This window comes from Myotis lucifugus, unplaced genomic scaffold, assembly GCF_000147115.1.
Source record: "Myotis lucifugus unplaced genomic scaffold, Myoluc2.0 scaffold_278, whole genome shotgun sequence".
Lineage (NCBI taxonomy): Eukaryota > Metazoa > Chordata > Mammalia > Chiroptera > Vespertilionidae > Myotis > Myotis lucifugus.
This window is the reverse complement of record NW_005871326.1, coordinates 1,578,675-1,603,161: the sequence shown is the minus strand read 5'-3', so window position 1 is coordinate 1,603,161 and position 24,487 is coordinate 1,578,675. Positions and strand designations below refer to the sequence as shown.

Sequence of the window (24,487 nt, the reverse complement as noted above, 5' to 3'; positions counted from 1 at the left end):
TGCTTTTTACTCAAGACCAGGGGAGTTCTAGTTTAGAAGCTACAGTTGATTTTTCCTGGTCCTATGCAAGGTTGAATTGGTCATTAGAACCTGTCCAAGCCTTCAAAATCAACAAGCAAATCAGTGTGTTGAAACTTGGCTGCCAACACCTGCAATTACAGGACAAATGTGCCAGCTGTTTATCAATATTCATGGGTCAAGTCTGTGCTCATGTGTCTGAAAAGGGGTGGCATCAAAGCCAGAACCCTGATTGATCAGATAGAGCTACAGCAAGTGCCCCTCCACCCCACTCCCACTCCCCTAAGATGCCAACACCATGGGCCAGGTCTTCAGGACTTTAGTTTGGCTGCCTGGTGTTTTTATTAATTAAGTCTGAGAAGTGACTGGAGACAGACTGAGTACATGTGCTCCACAATCGTTGGTGAAAAATCTGTTTCCTTCTTCAGTTTTCCTTGTGGAACAAGGACAGATGATTGAAAACATTAGCAGAAAGCAAGCAAGCTATCAACCAGCACTTGTTTATGTTGCGTGCTCTCACAAAGAGTGTTGTATTCCATGATCATAAATCACCTGGTGGGTAGGTGGCGTTAATATCACCGTTCCACAGAGGAGGAAAGGGAGACGCACAGAGTGTGCACTTCGCACATGATCACACATCTAGTAAGTGGTCATGTGCTGGAGGCTAAGTCCAGCAGATCATAATAAATGCGAAAAGTCCTCAAAAGGCTGGTGGGCTTTGATATTCAGCAGGGCTGAATATCAGCATTATATTACCCTGCTGCTGGCTGAACAGCTGTAGCAATTCCCCTAACCTGATCATCTTTTACTGTTTTCCAAACCTTACCTTTGATATGTGTGTTTGCTTTGCTAAAGGGAAAAGTGTGTGAATAAAAAGCCGTGGGTCCGGACATTCAGGGAGCCCACTTCACTAGAGGGTGAGGCCTCCGCCTGGCTTTCCCCCATGCCTTGCAAATTTATATTTCTTGTCTAGTGTATCCATTTATGCGTCAGCCCCTTCTCCAGATTCCTGAACTCTTGCTGCGAAAAGACTGTGGCAGTCATGAAGAGTTTCAACTGTTGGCCTTTTGTCCTTCAATCCAGTGCTTTGTGCAATAAACACTGTCTTGACCAACCTCTTGTATTTTGACTTTGTTTTCCCTTCCCAAGGTGATGTTATTCAGAAAAACAGAGACACTGTCATGAGTGAAAGTAACCTGAACAATAGAACACTTTCATTCTAGCAGACCTATTCTTTGAATGTTAAAGCAGAATATAGAAATAGGGGCCGGTGATGAATGTGAAAACAATTTATCAGACAATGACATCTCTATGCTAATGGTACTCTGGGGAAAAATTAAAGTGATTAGATTGGTTTATTTCATCTGAGGGTAAGGATCTTTTATAGGCAGGTGGTCTTTTAGAATGAGGATGTACAGGGTGACCAGAGTATAGTATTTCCCCTGTGTTCTGAGTGTGGGATCTTGCTGCTGCCTAGTTGCTGGTTTCATTGATCCTTCACATGAAATACGTATTTTGTTAAATGGTTTTACTCTTCTTTTATAATCTATCAAATGTAACTTCAGATATTACCTAGGGTTTACCTTCACTGCTGCCAGGTTCGAGTTATACAAATTTAAAAGCATATACCCTCTTCTGAGATGGAAGTATTTCACAGAGGTTCTTTTCTTTACAATAAAAAGGACCATTTGGGTGATTTCCCAAGAAGAAGAACCAGTCTGCTCCCAAAGGATTATGTAGGGCTCATCACGTCCAGATCTAAACCACTACTTTTGATGCCTCCCCCTCCTCCCAGCTTTTTTTCCTCAAGATTTCAGCCTAGGTGCCCATTACAGGAATCAAGGGTCCCTTGATCCATAGACCTCAATGGCAGCACTTGAGTGCATTGATCCATAAAGTTACATTGACCAATGTCTCTCCTCCTGTAAGAGCCAGAACCAGAACTCAAACCAGATCTCCTGACTTTAGTCTATTCCTCTTTCCTTAGGGCCTGGGCAGTGGGCGTCACTGCATGTGGGCACAGTGGGTAGGAGTGTTGAGAGGCTAGACAGCAGTTCCAGTTCTCTCCTAATAGTCTCCCCAGGCTTCAAATAAAATACTTACATCGGCTCCTAGTCCCTTTCCCTGGAACCCTACAACTCAATATATCCAGTGGTACACTCACTGGCAGAGCAGCCCCCAAAACTCAGTGCTTTAGGTGGATACCTGTTGGTTTGCTATCTCAGGAGCTTCTCTGGTGAAACCTAAAACTGTTTCCTGTACATGGAAGGTAAAGAGAGACTGAAAGAAGAGACAGATGACTCCAGATTGGTAGGTAGCAGTCTTAACAAGCAAGGGAACTTACATAGGAGGCTTGCCTGGCTGACTGCAAGATGAGTAGTCCTCTGCATCCACTAAGTTAGAATCTTAAAAGCTTATATGTTGGTCTTAACTGGGTTCAGTCACACATTCAGTCCAGATGGTCTTAACAACACTGTACTTTCTCATGGCTGTGTCATTGAACTAACTCCCACTGTGGGAAGAGTAAGCAGGATGTAACTTCCAAGGATGGGAAAAGGTATAAAGAGCCTGATTCCTGGGTCCAGCTTATGGGTCAGTTGGCAGTCATGTCCTCTTGATCACTTCTTCTAACAATGGTGCAGAATAATTCTAAGAGTACAATATGAAACATCTATTACTTATCATCATATCTAATTCATCACCAAGTCCAGTTAATTTTCTTTCCTAAATATCTCTCACCCTAGCCGGTTTGGCTCAGTGGATAGAGCGTTGGCCTGGGGACCAAAGGGTCCAGGGTTCAATTCCAGTCAAGGGCATGTACCTTGGTTGCAGGCTCCTTCCTGGCCTGGACCCTGGTTGGGGCTTGTGCAGGAGGCAACCAATCACATCGATGTTTCTCTCTGTCTTCCCCTCTCTCTTCCACTCTCTCTAAAAATCAATGGAAAAATATCCTCGGGTGAGAATTAAAAAAAAAAAAAATCAAGGGGAGAGATATTGCCACCACTCTGGTGTAAGCCATCATTACCTCTGGTGGGGCCACTGAAATAATCTCCTAGTCTCCCTTCTTTGTGTACTTTTTTCTCTGTATCCTAAAGTTGAGGCCTTCTTGCTTGGCTGTCCTAGAACAGCCCTCCCCAAACCCTTTTGCTTAATTAACATCCACTCACCCTTCAGGTCTCAGCACCAGCAAGGGTCACCCCTTAGGGAGGTTGATTTTGCCTCCCAAGTTCTTGTGTTATTTGTTCTTATAGAAATTTCTTCTTTCACTTCATAGCATTTATCTCCACTGATAATTAAACAATCTCTGTGATTATTAGATTAATGGATATTGCCACTACTAGACTATAAAATCCGTGAGATGAGGATACATTTGTATTATCCTCTCTCCCTTCCCTTCTCTATTTCTCCCTACTTCCCTTCCCTTCCATATATATATATATATATTTTATTAATGATCATTGAAAAGTTAACATTTCATGACTCGGCTATTAGCAGAATATTTTTATACATAGGTGTGGAACAGGATAATAATCCAGGCTTCACAGCAAAGGGCTTGCTTCTTCTCCACTGCCCTTCCCTACCTACCTCACTTTTTCCATAGGAAGTCTATCTTTTCACTGAGCAAAGGATATGAGCTTTGCTCACATTGAGAAGGAAAATGGAAGTTATTCTCTTAAAGGGCAGGTTTCCGAAGATCTGAGATGTTCCACTAAAGTGTAAGTTAAAGCAACTCTGCCAGGGCCGCCTACAGCCTTTTATGTTTGTAGTTAATTTATCTCACTTTTGGGGGTTATGTTTTTTCATTCTTCCACAGTTTTATTTATTAATTTTTTAATAGAAAATTTCAAAATTACATAGAAGAAAAGAGTATTATGAACATTCCTGTACTATAACCCAGCTTTAACAATTGATAACATTTTGCCAACCTTGTTCCATCTTTTTCCTTCCACTTTTGTTGATGTTGGTGGTGGTGAAGTAATTTAAAGCAAATGCTTACATTATTATCATTTTAGCCATAAATAGTTCATTAACTAACATACAAGGAATTTCAAAGACATAAACCCAATGCCATTATCATCCCTAACAATAATTCTGTCATGTAATTTTAATAATACTTAATCCCCCCATGCTGAAATTTTCCCCATTGTCTAAAAATTGTCCTACAATTGGTTTGTTTAGGTTATAATCAAACAAGAACCACACATTGTATTATTTCCTAAGTCTCTTTTTATCTATAACTATTTCTTCTTCTCCCACCTTTTAAAATTCCATTTATTTGTTGGTGAAACTGGGTCATTTATTGCATACCATTTCCTATCTTCTAGATTTGGCTAATTGCCTCCTTGTCCAACTTGTTCCTTACTTGCTTTTTTATTCCCTGCATTTCCTGCAAACCAGCTCCAGGCTCGATTAGATTGAGATAAAACTTCTTTGGCAAGAATAAGTCCTAGGTGGTGCTTTGTACTTCTTGTACCTCATCGGGAGACATATGATGTCCCATTTGTACTGATGTTAAGATTGATCAGCTGATTAGGCTGTTGGGTGAGAATTCTCCACTGGGCTCTGCATTCCTTAATGTTTTGCAAGAAGAGGCTTTGTCTGCATTATCTTTTCAAGGGTGTTTGTATCTTGAAGCAGTCTTGGAAGAAATAGATAGTGTCTCTCACTGGAGCAAGAGGGCAGACAAGCTTACTGGATAACATAAAATACCAGAATTCCCTAAGCTCAGGGTACCTTTCCTCTAAAGCAGCCCACTGTGTGCACAGGGTCATTTGACCCTATGTTAGAACTGACGCTCAGGGAACCAGAGTAAAAATGATAATACTCTGGCTACTGCTATTGCTGTAGCAATAGACTGCCCTTGGTCTCTGATTAGTCTGGATTCTCCAGAGAAACACCCCCCCCCCACACACACACACACACACACTCACACACTGACTCACACACATGGAGTTAGAGAGAGAATTATTTACTCATGTGCTTATGGCAGCTGAGAAGGCCAACATCAGTAGGCTGGAGACTTAGGAGAACCAATAGTGTATGTTGCAGTCCAAGTCCAAAGGCCCGAGAGGCAGGACAGCTGGTCTGAAGGCAAGAGGAGACCAATGTTCCAGCTCAGAAACAGTCATGTGCAGAGAAAGAATTCTTTCTTACTCAGCGTTTTATTCTTTTCAGGCCTTTGATGGATTAGATGAGGCCAACCCATGTTAGGGCAGGCAATCTGCTTTACTGTCTGCTGATTCAAATGTTAATCTCATCCTCATAGACACACCCAGAAATGTTTAACCAAATGTCTGGGCACCCCATGGCCCAGTCAAGTTGACACGTAAAATTAACCATCACAACGTTCTGACCCAGAATCTGTATCTTCTGTCAGCTTCCATGAAATTGTGGCAGGTTAATTTGTTAGCTTACAAATAGAATGAAATCTCAGATCCTTCACAGTGTGTGATATGCACTTAAATAAACAATAAAAAGATTGGTCGTGGGCGCAGGTGGTGTCAGCCTGATCTCTCCATTACAAAACTTCCATTAGCTTTTCAGGGAAAAAAATGTTCACATCAATTGAAGTCTATTGCTTAGAGCCATTATTTCATTAGAGGTTGCAAAGTGATGTTACTCTAATGCTAGTATTCTGTTTGCATTTATTAGTAGGGCTGTTTCTACAAAGAATTTTCTTTTATCAACTATTTGATTATGCTGAAATCCAATTTTTACAGGAAAAAATGGGATTAATTGCCAGTTCTTTCCTGTTTGTTATTTAACAATTTTAAGAAAAATTAGTTGGTGTGGTAGCAATCTCCAAAGTAATCAGTATATTCATCTTTTGAGTGTTATGAAGTAATGGGTTTTTTATATTTTATATTTCAACTAGAAGCCAGTTGCACGAAGATTCGCGCAATAGGCCTTCCTTCCCCTGGCTGCTGGCACCAGTTTTCCTCCAGCACCCGGGACCCAGGCCTTTGGTCCAGCTGCAGCGGAGAAGCCAAGCCTCTTCAGTCTTCAGTCTTCAGTTCTGCTCTGCGCCTGCGTATGCAAACTAACCTCCATCTTTGTTTGGTTAATTTGCATAGTTGCTCTGATTGGCTGGTGGGCGTAGTGGAGTGACACCAATTTGCATGTTTCTCTTTTATTAGTGTAGATCCCTTGCAGTTATTTGTTTCTCATGCTCAAATTTTCCCACTATTGATTAGTTGGAACCCCTGCAGGTGGCTACTGCAAACTTTAAAGGTGATCACAGGAGTATGTGATAATTTTTTTTTCTTTCTTGAACAACAAAGTGGCCCACAATCATCTTGTACATTCATGCTGCTTACTGGAATCAGTCATTTCTCCAAGATGCCTTGATTCTTTACAATTCATTTATATCTATGCTAAGGTGTTTTGTTTTTTAATTTTTTAAAAAAATATATTTTTTATTGATTTCAGAGAGGAAGGGAGAAGGAAAGGGAGAGATAGAAACATCAGTGATGAGAGAGTATCATTGATGGGCTGCCTCCTGCATGCCCTCCCACTAGGGGATCGAGCCAGCAACCCTGGCATGTGCCCTTGACTGGAATTGAACCCAGGACCCTTCAGTCCGCAGGCTGACGCTCTATCCACTGAGCCAAACCAGCGAGGGCTATACTAAGGTGTTTTAAATCAACTCTGCAGTGGATTGGCCTATCACCATAGAATTAGATGACTACTAGGGATTTCAGAAATCCTCTGGGCCTGCTGCCCTCCACCCTTAGACAAATGGACAGAATTTTATTGTTCAGTATTTACAAGGAAGATCCTAGCATGCAGAGTAAGGGGAAGAGATGCAGGGTAGCCTAACAGGTTCTGCAAGGAAAATAGGGATGAGGAAAAGATTAAAAATGGGAGTGGAGAAGGGAGGATTTGTAATGGGACAGACTCTGCCCTCAGAGTTTGGGGGGTGATGCATCTTGACCTGAGACATTCACAGCTGGTCTGCAGGGGATCACTACACAATAACTGGGCATGGCTTTCTGTGTCTGCCTCTAAGACAGCAGTTCTCAACCTGTGGGTCACGACCCCTTTGGGGGTCGAACGACCCTTTCACAGGGGTCACCTAAGACCATCAGAAAACACATATATAATTACATATTGTTTTTGTGATTAATCACTATGCTTTAATTATGTTCAATTTGTAACAATGAAATTGGGGGTCACCACAACACGAGGAACTGTATTAAAGGGTTGCGGCATTAGGAAGGTTGAAAACCACTGCTCTAAGAGCTCCCAGCCTACTAGTAATTAGATATTATTGTAAAGCCTCAGTATTCCCTTTATAGCTTATTTTTAGGACCATCTCTGAAACTGGAAATCAGGAAAGAAGCCATAAACTAGATAACAACAACTTTGCAAAGAATCATGGGAAAAGCTGAAGTCAGCTCAGAACAAGACAGAGGTCAGGCTCTCTGTGGACTTGTTCTCCAGGAAAGGGCCACCAGGAGTGGCTGGCAGCGGACTCAGACCCCAGGGAGGAAAGCAGGCCGGAAAAGAAGCACCGAAGTGACAACCGAGTGTCAGAAAAATGTCCTCACTATCCCCAAGGTTTTCTGATTACTTTTGTTGTTGTTTTTTAATTAAGCAGTACATGTAATGAGAATGGTTAGCAGAGGGCCTTCAAATGAACACGAACACTGAACATTGTTTAATATTTGGGTAGGACCTTTGAGCTGAATGCTCCTCCTTATAGGATTTTTAAAATAAAAGTTTTAAAAATGCTTCACATTTTATTGGGAAATAGTTGCATGCATTCAATGAATGTTGCTGACAAAGAATTATGATCGCTAGCAATATTTTGAGAAGCACGAGGTACTTTAGCAAAAGGTCAGTAGGTGGCAAACTTGTACAACCCTTAGGTTGAAGAAGGCCTGCAATAGGTAGATCTCATTCAAAGAAATGAGTCTTTTTGCAGTATGTTTACTGAACTGAAAAATATCAGTATTACTTAAAGTCCTTTTTTCACTCTCAGATGTTTTTCTTTTTTTATTTTCTTTTTCAATTACAGTTTACATTCAATATTATTTTTTACAAGAGGCCCGATGCACTAAATTCGTGCAAGAGTAGGCCTTCCTTCACCCGGCTGCCGGGACTGGCTTCCCTCGCAGCCCCGGCTTCCTCTGGAAGGTCGTCTGGAAGGATGTCCAGTCTATTAGCATATTATACTTTTATTAGTATAGACAAGAGGCCCGGTGCACAAAAATTTGTGCACTCGGGCGGGAGAGGGGGTTCCTCAGCTCATCCTGTGCCCTCTCCCAGTCTGGGACCCCTCGGGAGATAACAACCTGCTGGCTTAGGCCTGCTCCCGGGTGGCAGAGGGCATGCCCAATCCCTAGGTGCAGCCCCTGGTCGGGCTCAGAGCAGGGCCGATTGGGGAGTTGGGGTACCGCCTCCTGTCATGCACAGAGCAGGGCCCATCAGGGGGGTTGGGGCTCCATACCCTGTCACACACAGAGCAGTGCCCATCAGGGCGTTGAAGAGCTCCCCCTTGTCACTCAGAGTAGGGCCAATAGGGGAGTTGGGGCACCGCCCCTTGTCACACACAGAGCAGGGCGGATCAGGGGGTTGGGGCACTGCCCCCTGTCATGCACAGAGCAGGGCCCATCAGGGGGGTTGGGGCTCCATACCCTGTCACACACAGAGCAGGGCCGATAGGGGAGTTGGGGCACCGCCCCCTGTCACACACAGAGCAGGGCAGATCAGGGGGTTGGGGCGCCACCCTCTATCACCCACAGAGCAGGGCCGATCAGGGGGTTGGGGCGCCGCCACTGTCACACTCAGGGCAGGGCCGATGGGGAGGTTATGGCTCTACCCCGTCACACACAGAGCAGGGCCCGTGGGGCAGGGGGAGGGGGGAAAGTTGGGGCACCACACCCTGTCACACACAGAGCAGGGCTGATCAGGGGGTTAGGGTGCTGCACCCTCTCACACACAGAGCCGCAAGGCGATCAGGGGGTTGGGGAGCTCCCCCCTATCAGGCACAGAGCAGGGCTGATCAGGGGGTTGGGTCGCCTTCCCCTGTCACGAACAGAGCAGGGCGGATAGGGAGGTTGTGGCCCCGCCCCCTGTCACACACAGAGCTGCAGGGCGATCAGGGGGCTTGGTCGCTGCCCCCTGTCACGCTGATCTCAGTGCCAGGAGGCCTCGCGGCTCCGCTGATCCCGGTGCCGGGAGGCATATTACCCTTTTACTATATAGAATAGAGGCCTGGTGCACGGGTGGGGGCCGGCTGGTTTTCCCTGAAGGGTGTCCTGGATCAGGGTGGGGGTCCCCACTGGGGTGCCTGACCAGTCTGGCTGAGGGGCTGAGGGCCGTTTTCAGTCTGGCGGGTGACTGAAGCTCCCAACCGCTCCTTTTTTTCTTTTCTTTTTTTTAATTCTGGGCCAGCTTTAGCTCTGACACTTGGCTGCTGATAGCAGGTTTCTGACCTTTGTTTACCTTCTGTATTTGATACAATGTTGTGGTCCGGCTGGCTGAAGCCCGGCTGACTAACGCAGGTTTCTGGGGTTTTGTTTAGCTTCTATATTTGCAACATAGTTGCTTAGAGTTGCAGCTGAGAGGCCGGCAAGTCAGGCGGGGAACATTGGAGTCTGCAGTCACTGGAGCAAGCAAGCCTCCCTGTTTGCTTCAGTGCATGGCTGCCGGCCGCCATCTTGGCTGGCAGTTAATTTGCATATCGCCCTGATTAGCCAATGGGAAGGGTAGCGGATGTATGGCTAATTACCATGTTTCTCTTTTATTAGATAGGATTAGATTCAGGTATACAACATAGTGGTTAGATAATCGTATACTTTACAAAATGGTCCCCACCCCGTACAGAGTTATTGACTACATTCCCTATGCTGTACTTTACATCCCTAGAACTATTTGGTACTACTGATCGCTACTTCACAATTTCTTCACCTTTCACCCATTCTCCCCTCCCTCTTCCTCTCTGTGATGATGCCTCTTATATGCTCTGAAGTCTGCTTCATTGAATAGTAATATGGACACTCCAGCTTTCTTTTGATTAGTGTTGGCATGGCATACCTTGTTCATCTTTTAACTTTTAACCTGCTTGTGTCATTATTTTTAAAGTTTGCTTCTTGTAGATAGCATAGATTTGGTTCCTGCTCTTTACTGGTATTCAATCTGACCATCTCTGCATTTAAATCATGGGTTAAATTTGCCACTTTGCTATTTGGGATTTAGTTTTTGCTTTTTCTCTTTTGTTCACTCTTTTCCCTCTTTTTCTGACTTTTTTTGGATTGAGTAATTTTTATGGTTTACTTTATTTCCTCTTTGGTTTATTAGCTATTCCTGTTTTTTGGTGTGTGTGTGTGTGTGTGTGTGTGTGTGTGTGTGTGTGTGTGTTTGCTTGCTATAATGTTCACAGTGCATTTCTTTAGCATATCACAATTTACCTTCCCTCTGGCACCCAGGACCCGGGCTTCCCTTGCAGTATGTTTATTCTCTTTGGATAAATTCTGAGAAATGGTTTTCAAAAGCTATTGATTTAAAAAATATATCTCTTTTATTCAGATACCTATATAATTCCATTATTAATTCTAAATTGTTTTCCCATTGATTTGTTGGGTGGTCTAGCTTACAATCACATTATCTGTGAATCACGATGAATTTGTTTTCACAGTTTCGTAGTTATGTACTTCTGGCTTTTGTTTCATGTCTTGTTGAACAAATTGGACTTTTAGAACCACAAAAAATATTCTTATTTTATTTCTAATTTCAACAAGAATCATACTGCTAGTTAACTGATATGTATTGAGCAGTTATTGTGTGTCAGGCACTGTTCTCAGCGCTCTACCTGTATGATCTTTATTTCATTGTCTCTATAAGGTAGACACTGATTATCTCCATTTTACAATGAGGAAGCTGTGGCCAGAGAGGATAAATAATCTACCTAAGACAGGAGGCAGCAGAGCTGGGATGTGAACTGTGACTCTAGATCCCATTGGTGTTTACCTCTAGACAGGTGTGCTACCATCCAGCTCTCTGAAAATAAGCCCTGGTTCGTCACATTTGCCAATTTTTGTGGTGTAAATACTCCCACCAAAGCTGACATGGCTTCACTAAGCACGGATTTGGGGAGAAATCTCACAATTCCTCTTGGAAGCTGGACCTCTTGCCAGTTCCAGTGCACACAGCCTTTAGCGTTACACCAGCAGGTAAGGGGGTGGTGTTCTTCAAATAGCTATTAGTTGAGATTCTTTGGTTTTAAGAAACAGAAATCAGCTGGAGCTGGCCCAAGGATATAGTATCAGAATGAAGGGCAGGAGGGTTTTAGGGTGGGGGAGCGAGGAATAAATATGCTGGGGGCCTCGATGGGTCCCTGATCTCTACTTCTCTGTTGACTGCAGGGCAGTGTTCTTGCATCTCTGGCCCACAGGCAGAACAGTACTATCCATCGGTCCTGAATGTTCTCACAGCGGTTCCTGCCACCAGCAGAGACTGAGGCCTTCTCTGACTGGCTCACTGGTCAAGAGTCAGGTCTAGGTCAGTCAGTTATGGCCATGTGACTTCAGTGGGTCTGTTTGCCTCTGTTCATGATCAAATTGGAGATGTCAGTCTACACTAGGATCAGCCCCTTCTGTCTTTGAAATTCTGTTACACTTAACACCTATCTCTGTACTGTGGTCCTCCGGGCTCCTCACCATTTGGGTCCTGATGATCGTTCTGATGTACGTCATCCCCTTCTTCACTTTGACATCCTGGCCTTCTTGTTGGCCCTTGAATATTACAAGCTCATCTCACCCGAGGGCAGCTGTGGGCAAACTACAGCCCGCAGGCTGGATCCGGCCTGTTTGAAATGAATAAAACTAAAAAAAAAAAAAGACCGTACCCTTTTATGTAATGATGTTTACTTTGAATTTATATTAGTTCACACAAACACTCCATCCATGCTTTTGTTGCGGCCCTCCGGTCCAGTTTAAGAACCCATTGTGGCCCTCGAGTCAAAAAGTTTGCCCACCCCTGTCCTAGGGCCTTTGTATTTGCTCTTCCAATGCCTGGAAGACATTTTCTATGGGTCTTCTTGTGGTTCACACCCTCCCTTCATTCAAGTCTCTCCCTCAGAGACTCCCTCCCTGAGCATCCTGCCTGAAACAGTCCACGCCACCTGTGCCTGTCCTCTCATCCACTTTATTTTTCTTCATCTTGTTTGATATTATCTGAAATTGTATCATGTATTCGACCCTCTGCTCATGGTCTCCCCACTGGAATGTAACCTATTGGTGTAGGGACTTTGTTTTGGTTATTGCTGTATTTTCAGCACCTGGAACAGTGCTTGGCATGTCGTAGATACTCAAATCTGTTTGTTGAATGCATGATTAAATGAATGAACAAATGAGTTGCAGACTTATTTTGAAGTATACACTTAAAAATAAACCTCAGCCCTGGCCAGTCTAGCTAAGTTGGTTGAGCGTTGTCCCGTGCACCCAAAGGTTGCCTGTTGATTTCTGGTCAGAACACGTGCCCAGGTTGTGGGTTCAATCCCTGATAGGGGTGTGTGGGGGAGGCAACCAACAAATGTTTCTCTTTTACATAGATGTTTCTCTCTCTCTCCCTTCCTCTCTCTCTCTCTCAAAATCTGTCTCTCTCTCCCTTCCTCTCTTTCTCAAAATCAATAAAGACATATTAAAAAAATAAATCTCAACTATTGACTTTTTTTCAAATGTGTTTTGTTTATCCTGTACTGAAATAAAAATAGTACTTCTTTTTTAAAAAATGAGATGTAGCCCTAATCGGTTTGGCTCAGTGGATAGAGCGTCAGCCTGCAGACTGAAGGGTCCCAGGTTCGATTCTGGTCAGGGGCATGTACCTTGGTTGCGGGCGCATCCCCAGTGGGGGGTGTGCAGGAGGCAGCTCATCGATGTTTCTCTCTCATCGATGTTTCTGACTCTCTATCCCTCTCCCTTCCTCTCTGTAAAAAATCAATAAAAATATATTTTTTTAAAAATAAGATGTAATTCAGATTTTTAATGGTCTGACCTTCCCCAACCTACCCCTTCACACACTTTCTCCAAAGCCCTCCCTGTAAGTATTCTAAATAAGTGAGGTTTTGCAGCAATATGTGGAAATGAGCTTTTGTTGTTTGTTTGAGGCAGGAAATATTTGATATTAATTATGACCTGATGATTGTATGCTTTCCTGGTAAGAAAGGAAGTGGCCTAAAAAGCTGGAGTTTTGTTTTCTGTGTTTAAAGGCTTGGTGCAAGCAGAAAACATTATCTGTTTGTTTATGACTATTTCACAGGTGACTCTACAAGAGTCCTCTTTAGTTAAATGCAGGTAAAGTAACTCAGAATTATCATCAAAATAGATGAAGACAAATGGCTGTTTGCATGAAAAAAAGAAAAAAAAACAATTGAGAAAAATACGTTTCCAAAAGTGTGCCAAAAAGATTTTCTTTTGAAAAATTCAGAGCTACAAGGAAAATATTATTTTCACAAGAGAAGCATGCATTTGGCCATTGACAAGCCATTTTCCTTTCCAAAGCTGGGGAGATTTTCAGTTGAAGAAGATTGACAACGTTGCCTCTAGGCTGAAATTTATAGTTTTCACCATTATGATTGATTTTCCTTTGCAGCTAACACACTCTGATAGAGTTTTGAAAAAATTTTTGAGCTATGGCATCCTCACTATGGTACATACGTGTCTAGCTCCTGTGTCCCAAGGCAATGTCTAATTCATGCCATCCATTTAGATGTATACATTTCATGAGCTTTTGAAGACATTTTCTTTTCTTTACTGTATAACCAGCCTTGTACATTTCAGACTCGTGGGAAATGATGGAAATGAGAGGGAGCAACTGCACAGCTGGAAAGAAACAAGTGCCTCTCTAATTAGCTAGTTAGCTCAACACATAAGCTAATGAATTCAACAAACATTTATTAATTAGTGCCAGGTGTTGTGCTAGGATGTGGGGATGCCACCTGGAGGAGACATGGTCCATGCCCTCATGGAGCTCACAATCCAGTGAGTTCTAGAAGGAGGTGTCATTCCAATTTCAAGTCACAGACCACCATGATGAAGATATACTTAAGCTCTGCTATCTTCCACACTGGGAGCTGACCACCCCACTTTGTTGTAAACCTTCCAGATAAACCATAATATTCATTATGAATAGGTTGGACTCATTTTTTCTCTCAAGGAGTTTACTTTTTCAAGAAGGCTGACTGGTCAAACCATTATGTATTCCTTTGTAGGAAATATGCTTTTATATACCACAGAAAAAGTAAGAATGCTTCTTGCAAAGAACTGGGAGTAACAATGCCTAGGGGTGACCTAGAGGCCTTTAGTCCTTGAAGGAAACATGATTGTTTATCCCCTGACACAGCAGTCTTTCTTTTTCGGTTCTTTGTGACTGACATAAATGCACTGAACATCAAATTCAGGGGGTAACTCCCTCTTTTTTTTGAGAGGGGGTCTCCTAAATAAGGCTTAAAAGGGTGTTTTTATTTTGCTTTAAGTTTTACTAATATTTTAGAAGCTTCTGGATGGCATAAAAGTACTTTTAGAGTATGCTAAAAGTACAGCCTAATTTTACACCAAAGAAACTCGTAAAGCTACCTAAAAATCTAATTTTTATAAATGGAGTAACTTTTGTATTGAATATTTCTACCATTCCTTTTAGTTTTAAAGAGTTCTAAGATCACCTCATACTCTTAAGAGTTCTTCATTTAATTTTGAGCTTTAATTCACAACAATCTTTCACACTAAACATTATTCCACCTGTTTCTTGTAACCTCTTAGTTATGAGATCATAAACTGCTAACTCACAAGACTGTGACTTAGTGAGCTTAGTCTCTAATGTAGCATCTTTAAAAACTCATCTTTATTTGTATCAAATCTACTTTCTCATCTCTTTGTTTTATAAGCTATAATTTGCTTTTTAAAAATATGGTGTAGGGGCAAGTCTCAAAGATGGACCCCAGTGGGCCACAGTTTGGAATTCAAGCCCTTTTTCATTGACTGTGATCTGGACAATGATTTGCTTCAACAAACAGAATGTAGGAGTGATGCAGAGCCTGTTCCATGATTACTCTTTAGAGGACTGGAAGCTTCCGCTTCCTCCTCTTGGAACATTTGTTTTTTGGAGCCCTGGGCTCCTCATTCACTACCTGGCTGGAGAGACCATGTGAAGAGGCTCTGAGGCTATGGAGAGGGAGTGAGGTCCAGCTGTCTCAGTGTCCTGGTCAAGCCCTTGCTGCTGCCTGACTTCAACTTCATGAAAGGCTTCACAAGAGACCAGCAGAAGAACCATCCAACTGAGCCCAGCAACCCACAGAAGAGTGTAACAACATGTGGCTGTTGTTTATGCCCCTATGTGTTGAGGCAGTTGGTTCTGCAGCATCACTAACAAACTATGCCACACCTGGTAATCATAAGACTTCAAATAAAAAGCAAGTGAATTGGCTCCCTCAGAATAATTCATATACTAACTTGAAGAGTTTTTACGGGAAAGTAAGCCTTCAATGCTCTGAGAATCTAGGTTAGTGAATAGCATTCTTATTCTCGATCAAAAAACTCGTCAAAAGGTGGGATTCTCTCTGTCCTGGTCTTCACCAGGGCTCGTGGTTTCTTCGTGACTTTCCCCAACTCATCAGAGTCAGAGCTAGAGCTGTCCCAGAGCAGCTGTCCCCGGGCCTCTTGTTCACGAAGCCATGTTTCCATTTTGCCAATTTTCCGGGGACCATAGTCATTCCTTGAATGATGTTCTAAAAATTCTGCATTCTGTGAATTTCCTACAAAAAATTAAAAGTTGATTTAATTAATTTCCCCCCTGACAATGGTATATCTGTTTAAGTGCCTGTTTTTGTATGAACACAGAATAATCTGTTTGGTATTTTTAAAAATATATACACATATACAGGATTCCATCTGGGGAAGCATTAAAAATGTTTCTCTTTCCCTTTTTTTAAAAAAAATTTAAATCTTCTGAAAGGCACAAGAATATTATACCTGTATATATACCTGTACACTCCAACTCACCAACAACATTTTGTCACTATATATGTACTTTTCAGTTGAACCATTTGAGAATTAGTTGTAGAGTCACTGACCCCCAGAACATATCACCACAAATCTCCTAAGAACAAAAGGGCAGGAAGGAGAAAAGAAAAAAAGAAGAAAATCAAGGAGACTAAGAAGCCCTGACCAGATACCTCAGTTGGTTAGAGCATCGCCCTGATACACCAAGGTAACGGGTTTGATCCCCGGTTAGGGCACATACAAGAGTTAACCAATGAATGCAAAAATAAGTGGTCAACAAATCAATGTTTCTCTCTCTCTCTCTCTCTCTCTCTCTCTCTCTCTCTCTCTCCCCCCTCTCTCCCCATCCTCTCTCTCTAAAAAAACAAAACAACAAACAAGCAAAAAAGGATATTGAGAAACAGAAAATAAAATGCAATGTATGATCCTGGATCTAAAAAAGAAAGCACAAACAGGGAAACAAAAAGTAGCCATAAAGGGCATTATGGGGATAACCATCGATATTTACATACGGACCAAACATTAGAAAATAGCATGTATGAATGTTAACATTTGTAATTGTAATAATTGTATTGTGGTTATGTAGGAAAGTTGCCCTTGTTCTTAGAAGAAAGCTTAAAGAAAAATACTAAGTAAATAATAGCACAGGTGTCCAGATAAGACCAGAATTGTGAAGGTGACAAATGATGTATTTAGGATGACACTTCCCTGAGGTATATAGTTATTTTCACTATAAGATATCAGTTCCATCTTTCTTCAGTTTTGTCCATATTCCCATGCATTTACATGACACTTTACGTTTTATATGTGCTTTTACACAGATTTATATTAATTTTACATAAAACCTACTTGGTGACATGCTTTATATTCCCATTTTACAGATGTGGAAATTGAGGTTTGCAGAGGTTAAATGACTATAATTTAGCTGTAATCTCTCTGTCTATAGAATAATCTCATGTAGACAAATATATAGCTAATAATTATTGAGAGATACTATGTACCAGGCACTGTTCTAGGAGCTAGAGAAGGTCCCTGCTCCCATTTATTACAGTTAATAAATGTCCTGGTGGGGCTCAAATGAAAGACCTTGATTCCAAGTCCATGGCTTTTTCTACCCACTATATTATGGTTTCTGGAAAGGGCAAGAGCAACACAAACATCTTAAAACTCATAGAATTTTAAGCTCCAAAAAATGATGTTCACTTTGTGTAAGTTATGTATCATTCTATATATACACATATACAGTATATATAATTTATGATATAAATATATGTAAAGTGTGGGTGATTTCATTTTAAAGAAGCTGCAGAAAGAAAGAGACTTGAACTCTCACATCAATTCCAAAAGAGGGAATGGAATAGGCAAATACAGCATAAAATCAGAGGAGATGGGTACAGAGGAATCTTAACTACCAGAATCTAACTAGCAGGATCCTCTTGTAAGTCTATGATCTTGGCTACACTCCATTTCTAGGAGAAAGCAAAGAGAATTGCTTTTAGAAGACAGGGGAAGAAATCAAAGACACTATTTGGGAATAAGTAAAAAGGAATCATTGATCCAGCATATGCCTACTGCCGTGGTGAAATCTATAGGCTTTGCAGAGGGCAGCCTTCTCTTGAAAGATAAGGTTGATTCTATATTTGCAGAATTTCCCACGGTTGTCCTGGCCGGAGCTCCAACAAGGCTGTACAAGAGGGTGGGTGAGAGAGCACACTTGGGAGTCAGAAGGACTTGGCCTTGAATATTGGCTCCGTTACATGGGGCCTAATAGTAACTCCTACCTTATAGGTTATGTGAGGATTAAATGCAGTAATGCATTTAAGGGCAGACCACAGTGCCTGGCTTATAGTAAGCATTCAATAAACCTTTGCCAGAGCAAAATGAGGCAGCTCGGAAAAGCATGGGGAAAGCAGGAAAACCCCATCACCATGTGTCACAGTCTCCACTGAGCCCCTCCAACTCTGGAGCATCTCCCAAAGACTACACCTGCGTTGGTTTTCCTTGGCCTGATCTCAAGCAATGAGTCTACATGTCTAACTGTAGCTGAGGCACTTTTCTTAGTTGTTTTGCCAATATTTTTTTTTAATTGTAAAAGTTGTTTTTCTGCATGACTACACAGCATATTTTATTCCGGGACTCAGGAGTATAGGTTACATAGATGCCTCAAGTAGATTTTCAATTATTCAGCCTGTTCTTATTTCATTAACGTATTGATTAAGCATCTTGTTCTTCTGAGCAGGAGCAGGATCTCTTTCGGCTGCCTATTTTGCTCTTAGAAGCCCAAGACCACCAGAGGCGTGGCCAGCGTCTCCCTAGAGCTCTCAGTGGTCAGTCTTGCTGAGGTGGGGATTTGGCCCACAGCAGGGCAATCCAAGAGTGTAGACAATCTTGTACATTTGCAAGGGTGGGCTTGCCCTGGAGCAATACAGACAGGGCAAACTTTATGGGGCTCTAATTGGTGGGGCAACATAGCAAAGGGGTTACGTATGCAGATATCTGTTGGAAATCACACAGCAATCTGAGGCTGTGAGCGATCTGGGCTGACTGCGGTGTGGGGCTGGGTATGAGAATGGCAGGAGATGAAGCCAGGGAGGGAGTTAGACTTTGTCCTCAGGCTGATGGGGACTCACTGAAGGATTTTTTTTTTTTTTTTTTTTTTTTTTTAGCAAGACAGTGAGTTGGTCAGATTTGCATTATATACGGTTACTACACTCTGAGTGCAGTACTTCTAGAACATTATTGTGCAGGGGAATTACTTTGGAATCTTGACAAAATGCGGGGCCTGATTCAGTAGGTCTGGGGTGGGGTCTGAAATTCCGCATTTCTAATAAACTCCCAGGTGATGCAGACCCTGCTGGTCTGTGGACAATAGACCCGTGGTTATTAAACTTTACAGGCATCGAATCACCTTGGTAGAGGGTGTTAAACCCAGATTGCTGGGCCCAGCCCTGCAGTTTCTGATTCAGTCACTCTGGCTGGGGCCCTAACACGTTCCCAGGTGCTGGAGGTCTGGGGACCACACTGAGAACCACTGAAGTGGAGGGCTGATGTGGGAGGGTGAGACCTGAGTGAGGACTGCAGTCAGGAGGCTGTCGCAATAGCCCTGGTATGACACAATGGCCTAAAGGTGATATGGGGAATGGGAGACAGAAGGGAGATTTCAGCGCTAGGCGACCTCAGCAGGACTTGGCGACTGACCAGTTGCAAGGAGAGGGAACAGAAGGGCTGGAAAGGCCCCAGGGCACGGAGGCCTCCCTGAATGTATGGATGCAGCAGGAGCAGGCTTGGATTCAGTTTAGATATTCCGAGTGTGCTGTGGGGGGAAAGAGTGGGCCGGGGGTGAGAGTGTCTGCATATGGCACCCAACCAGCTGATACCAATTTCCAGTTTAATATATCCTCCACGTGCTTTATTCTCTTTCACCACAAGATGAGGCTCTTTGGCCTTTTTCCCTCCTAGGGATGGAGCGAGGATTGCCAATAATGCATACAAAGTACAGTAAGCCTCTATAACAGTGATGGCAAACCTATGACATGCGTGTCAGAGGTGACACGCGAACTCATTTTTTTGGTTGATTTTTCTTTGTTAAATGGCATTTAAATATATAAAATAAATATAAAAATATAAGTCTTTGTTTTACTATGGTTGCAAATATCAAAAAATTTCTATATGTGACATGGCACCAGAGTTAAGTTAGAGTTTTTCAAAATGCTGACACGCTGAGCTCAAAAGGTTCTCCATCACTGCTCTATAAAGAAGCATCTTATTACAGTGCTTAAACTTCTGCCTTTTCTTCCGGGCCATCCAAATTACATGATACCTACCCATTATATTCCATGAAGTAAATATCAGCCGGGACCTAAGGCTATTTACTGACCTCCTACCCTAACAAGTTCCTACCCTTACCCCTGAAAGTTTATTTGGTGATGATTGAAACACTTGAAATACTTTATTTTACTGAAAAAAATGGCATGACTCACCTGGACTTGGGTTTAAGGTTTCATCAGGCAACACGGTTAGAAAGTCATCGTCATCTCTGGGGATGCTGTCAAGGATTTTCTTGGCTGTGCTGTCCCTCGGTTTCTCCTTATTAATCTTTGCCTCCCTGTGAAGACTTTTCTTCAACTCCACTTGGGCCTGAAAACGATCAGTTATAAATGGTTCAAGTCCTCCCAACCCCCATCTCCACCCTCAGCTTTCACCAGAATAGGTCCATTGGTCAGCCACTTTGCCAGCTGTGTAATCATCCGTGGGCATCTGTGGTCCCCTAATCAGAATAGGACTCTCTTTTTCCTATTAGAAGGTACAGAGTTTTTCGTTATGCACAGGTTTGTTAGGAGAAGGGAGAGTATATCCACAGTCTCAAAAAGGTGAGGACTTCTGTGAAAGCATTTCTCCGAAGGCTAGTTGATATATTTGGAATAACAGCAGACAGTGGTTTTAGGCTTATTCACTAGAGTGAGAATTTTGGAATATGACAATTAGAGGAGCCATACTGTACATGGCTTTGTAACAAGAGGTCTTTCTTGTAAGATTGCTCTATGGCAGTGGTTGGCAAACTGCGGCTCTTTGGCCTCTTGAGTGTGGCCATGAAGTTCCAATCGCACTGTATGTGCGCGCCCGCACATGGTATTTTGTGGAAGAGCCACACTCAAGGGGCCGCAGTTTGCCGACCACTGCTCTATGGCATACATTGCAGAGATGCTTCAGTATCAAAATAAAGACCAGTCGGCGTTGGTGGTATAGTGGTGAGCATAGCTGCCTTCCAAAATAAAGACCAACCCCACACCGCTTATCCCCCCCCTCTTTTTTTTTTACTAAACCAAGAAAAATGATCTAACCCCATTTTTTTCTGCTGGAGCCAGAATGTCATAGAAGCAAGAGTTTAAAAAGAGAGACCTGAGACACAGCTACATCCTATGAGGATTGAAAACAGAGGAAAGACTTAGTTGGTAGGAGAAGGAATATTGCTGGTTCTTCCCAACTCCAGTAGTTGAATCTTTGGATCTAATGGCTAGATTTAAAAAGACTGGAGATGAACCCTTAACTACATCTATGTGCCAGGGCAGTTATCATGTTCAGTGAATTTGGTAAATATGATATTCTTCTCATATTTACCTCTTGTCTTTTCCGGTTTATTTCCAGCATTTGCATTTTATGTAAATATTGTCTTTTCCCAGAAGTATACATTGGAATTTGCATCTTCTTTTCCAATTCCTGCTACAAAAGATGACACCTTCATTACTGTGAGATAACTAGTTACAGACTCTGCAATCTAAACTTGAAATCCTTTTTGGAAGAGAACAAGATGAATCCACAATCGTAATCCATAGAGATCTCTTCTGATATCAAAGGCGAACCACTGCAGTTCCCAGGTAAGACCTTTGTGTAGCTACCAGTGAGTGGAATGGCAGTTGGCAATGTGTGCAATGCAGTTTTTTAAGGTTCCTGTGGAGTGTTTCAGACCTTGAATGGACATATCTTTTCACATCTCATTTTGACAAGATATCACTTCCCCTATCAGTAGATGCTTATTACTATCTCCCCAGAAATGTGTTCTGGTTTGATGAGACCAACCTCTCTCTCTTTCTCCCTGTCTCTTCTACCACTGACTACTTGTCTGGCTATGAAATTAGAACCTATTTATACAGAGTGTCTCCCTATATACCAACATAAGCCCTGGTATGTTATAGTTTAGGAAGGACTTGAAGTTGATTATTTGTGACTTTGGTGCTCTTCCCATAAACTCCAGTGGGACAGTGCTGACAGTCATTGAGGGCAATCAGGGGTGAATGCATCTCATTTACCACCAGATGCATTCAGTGATGTTTTCTGGTGACCTGTGGACAATGACTGTGTTCACTGATTTGAGCCTCAGGGAGAGGCCATCTCTGGAGGTGCTATCAGCATCACAAACATGGCCATGAGGATCTAAAACTACCTGGACATCTTCTACCAAGTGAGCCAGCACACAGCAGTATCTAGCTGGTTCCAAAATGAATCAGGAGTAGAAAGTGTTAGAAATCTGCTTCTACCTCACATTTTACATTTCTGCACGAGGGAAGTTTTCTCAGCAGAGTATGACAAGTTTATAAAAAGAAAGAATTTTACAGTAGGCCCTTTCCAGGATGACTTTTTGGTGCGTTGTAGTATGATTTATCCTGAAAACTGAGAACAAAGAGAAAGTTTTAGCCGAGTGGAAGAAATGAAAGGGAAGAGTTATGCTGGACTTTCCCACATATTTGAACACTTCTAGAATCACCAATTTCCAAGTACAATTTCTCTGTCTCTTCTTCTTCTCCCTGTTCCACCAGGAAGCGGAGAATGGCCACGGGTTCACCTGACAGGCAAGAGCAGTTGCCAGCAGGAGGCAGGCCCAGGAGAAGACAGAGGGCTTTGTCAAGTTCTAACTCTGAATAACGTAATAGTGTGATTTGCTTTGAAGTCCTCTGTGCAGGGAGTACATGAAAAGGACAGCCCACCCTCCAGTTACACCCACCCCCTCCGAGTACCGCTGCAGTTTACCTTTGCTTTGTGAGTCGTCCTGGGTTCTCGCTGGCTCAAGATCCTTTCAGAAGTAATTACTTGTGGCAGGTCAATGGGTTCAAGCTTCTAGAAGCCCAACATTTAGAGCATTCAGCATTCCTCGAGCCATGAGATGATGAAACATAAAAGCCAGGCATTAAACTATCTTAACACTTTGCGAAAGCAGCACTTGCTCTTGAGAGCACACAGAGAAGGCAATTTCAATGGGATTACAGTGGTATTCTGGTTCTGTATGGTTCTATTGCACTGTTGTCAGTGACTTATTGATCCAAATAGTGGTCAGAGAGTTAAAAGGCTAAGAATCCTTTTCTAGCTGCATTGAGGGACCATGTCTAAAGTTATCGAATAATGAGGATCTTAGAGTATTAGAGATGAAAGAAGCACCAAGAAGTTTTTTTCTTCATCCATTAACCACCCAGCTGAACTCTTCTGGTTCTTGGAGAAGTGACGTATTTTAACATCTTCAGAGAAGCTCCCTTATCCTCCTCAATAATAATCGGTGGTGTTTAAGAGGCACACGTGAAATGGAAGTTCAGTGTGCTAACAAATCTTAGACATGACTTTTCCTAGAGGGGGTTTGGCTTCATAGGGAAAGTGATGCTGGAGTTTCAAGGGGTCACTAATTGGGCAGCAATTGATGAACCAGTAGATCTGCCTCCAGTCCTACTTGCCTCAGATGACTGGCTGCCCCAGAAGCTAGAGCACTGGGAGGAGATTGAGTAGGCAGGGACATAAAGGCTGCCCTGCTCATGTTGCCATGCAGTCAACGACCTGGAGGGCCATGGAGTTCATTGCTTCACTCAGTGAATACTTATTGAACAATTGCCATATGCCAAGCATGGGGGTACAGTGGTCAACAAAAATGGCCCCTCATAGAACTTACAGTCTATGGGGAGGAGGAGCAAATAAACTTTCACTTGTGTGATTATTTGATTAAGAATCACAAACTAATCAGTACTTGAGGAAAAAGTCTGCAGGGCAGACTATGACAATATATTATTCCTGGAGGACTCCACCTCAGAAATGGGTGGTATTATGAGTTGAATTGTGTTCCTTCTCCCACATCTATATGTTGAAGTTCTAGCCCCTAGTACCTCAGAATGTGACCTTATTGGGTAATGGGGTCCTTGCAGATATAATTAGTTAATATGAGGTTATATGGGAGTAGACTGGACCTTTAATTCAATATGTTGGTGCCCTCATAAACAGAGGGAATTTGGAAGATCACCATGTGAAGATCAAGGTGGACATTGGAGTGATGTTTCACAAAAAAGGAATGGCCGAAGGCTGCCAGCAAATCACCAGAAGCTAAGAGAAAGGCATGGAACAGACTCTCCCTCCCAGCCCTAAGAAGAAACCTACCCTGCCAACACCTTGATTTCACACCTTTAGCTTCCAGAACTGTGACATAGTACATTCTGTTATTTTAAGTCACACAGTTTTTTACACTTCATGATTGTAGCCCTAGAAAAATAATACAAGAGGGAGAGGGGTAAGGAGGCAGTCCCCGAAAGTTTGCTGAAGAAGTAATTTTCAGCGGAAGTTGGAAGGTTAAAAGTATTAAGGGGACTAAGGTTAGGAGAGCGCATGAGCCATTGAAGGAATTGCAAGAAGTTGGCTGCAGTTCAGAGTGAGAGGAAGAGCCGCTCAAATGAGGCTGGAGAGGGAGGCAGGGGTCAGCTTATGCCAGGCCTAATAGGGTAGTATCAGATGTTGGTTTTCTTAAGACTATGCGCAGCCATTGACACATTTTAAGCAAAGTAGTGACATGATTGCTACAGTTGTTTTTAAAAATGATCATAGCTGCAGTGTGGAAACTAAACTAAAGAGATTAGTGGTGGTGGTGGGGGGGGGGGGGGTGGGGCGGCTATGGCTCCTGGAAGGACACTTGATGGATTCTACAAATATTTAAAACTGACCAA

At 42.7% G+C, this 24,487-nt stretch overlaps 1 protein-coding gene across 1 annotated transcript in view; it reads right to left on the bottom strand.

Annotated features, from left to right (window-relative positions):
• Positions 1-15,536: 15,536 nt before the first annotated feature.
• The window catches only part of CCDC198 (coiled-coil domain containing 198), a 19,151-nt gene continuing 10,200 nt past the window's right edge, over positions 15,537-24,487 (bottom strand). The window contains exons 3-6 of the mRNA XM_006099586.3: positions 22,545-22,631; positions 21,138-21,236; positions 20,000-20,156; positions 15,537-15,772 (exon numbers count right to left, since the gene is read on the bottom strand). Of these exons, the coding sequence (XP_006099648.2) occupies positions 15,537-15,772; positions 20,000-20,156; positions 21,138-21,236; positions 22,545-22,631 (579 nt within the window). The remainder of the gene's footprint in view (positions 15,773-19,999; positions 20,157-21,137; positions 21,237-22,544; positions 22,632-24,487) is intronic.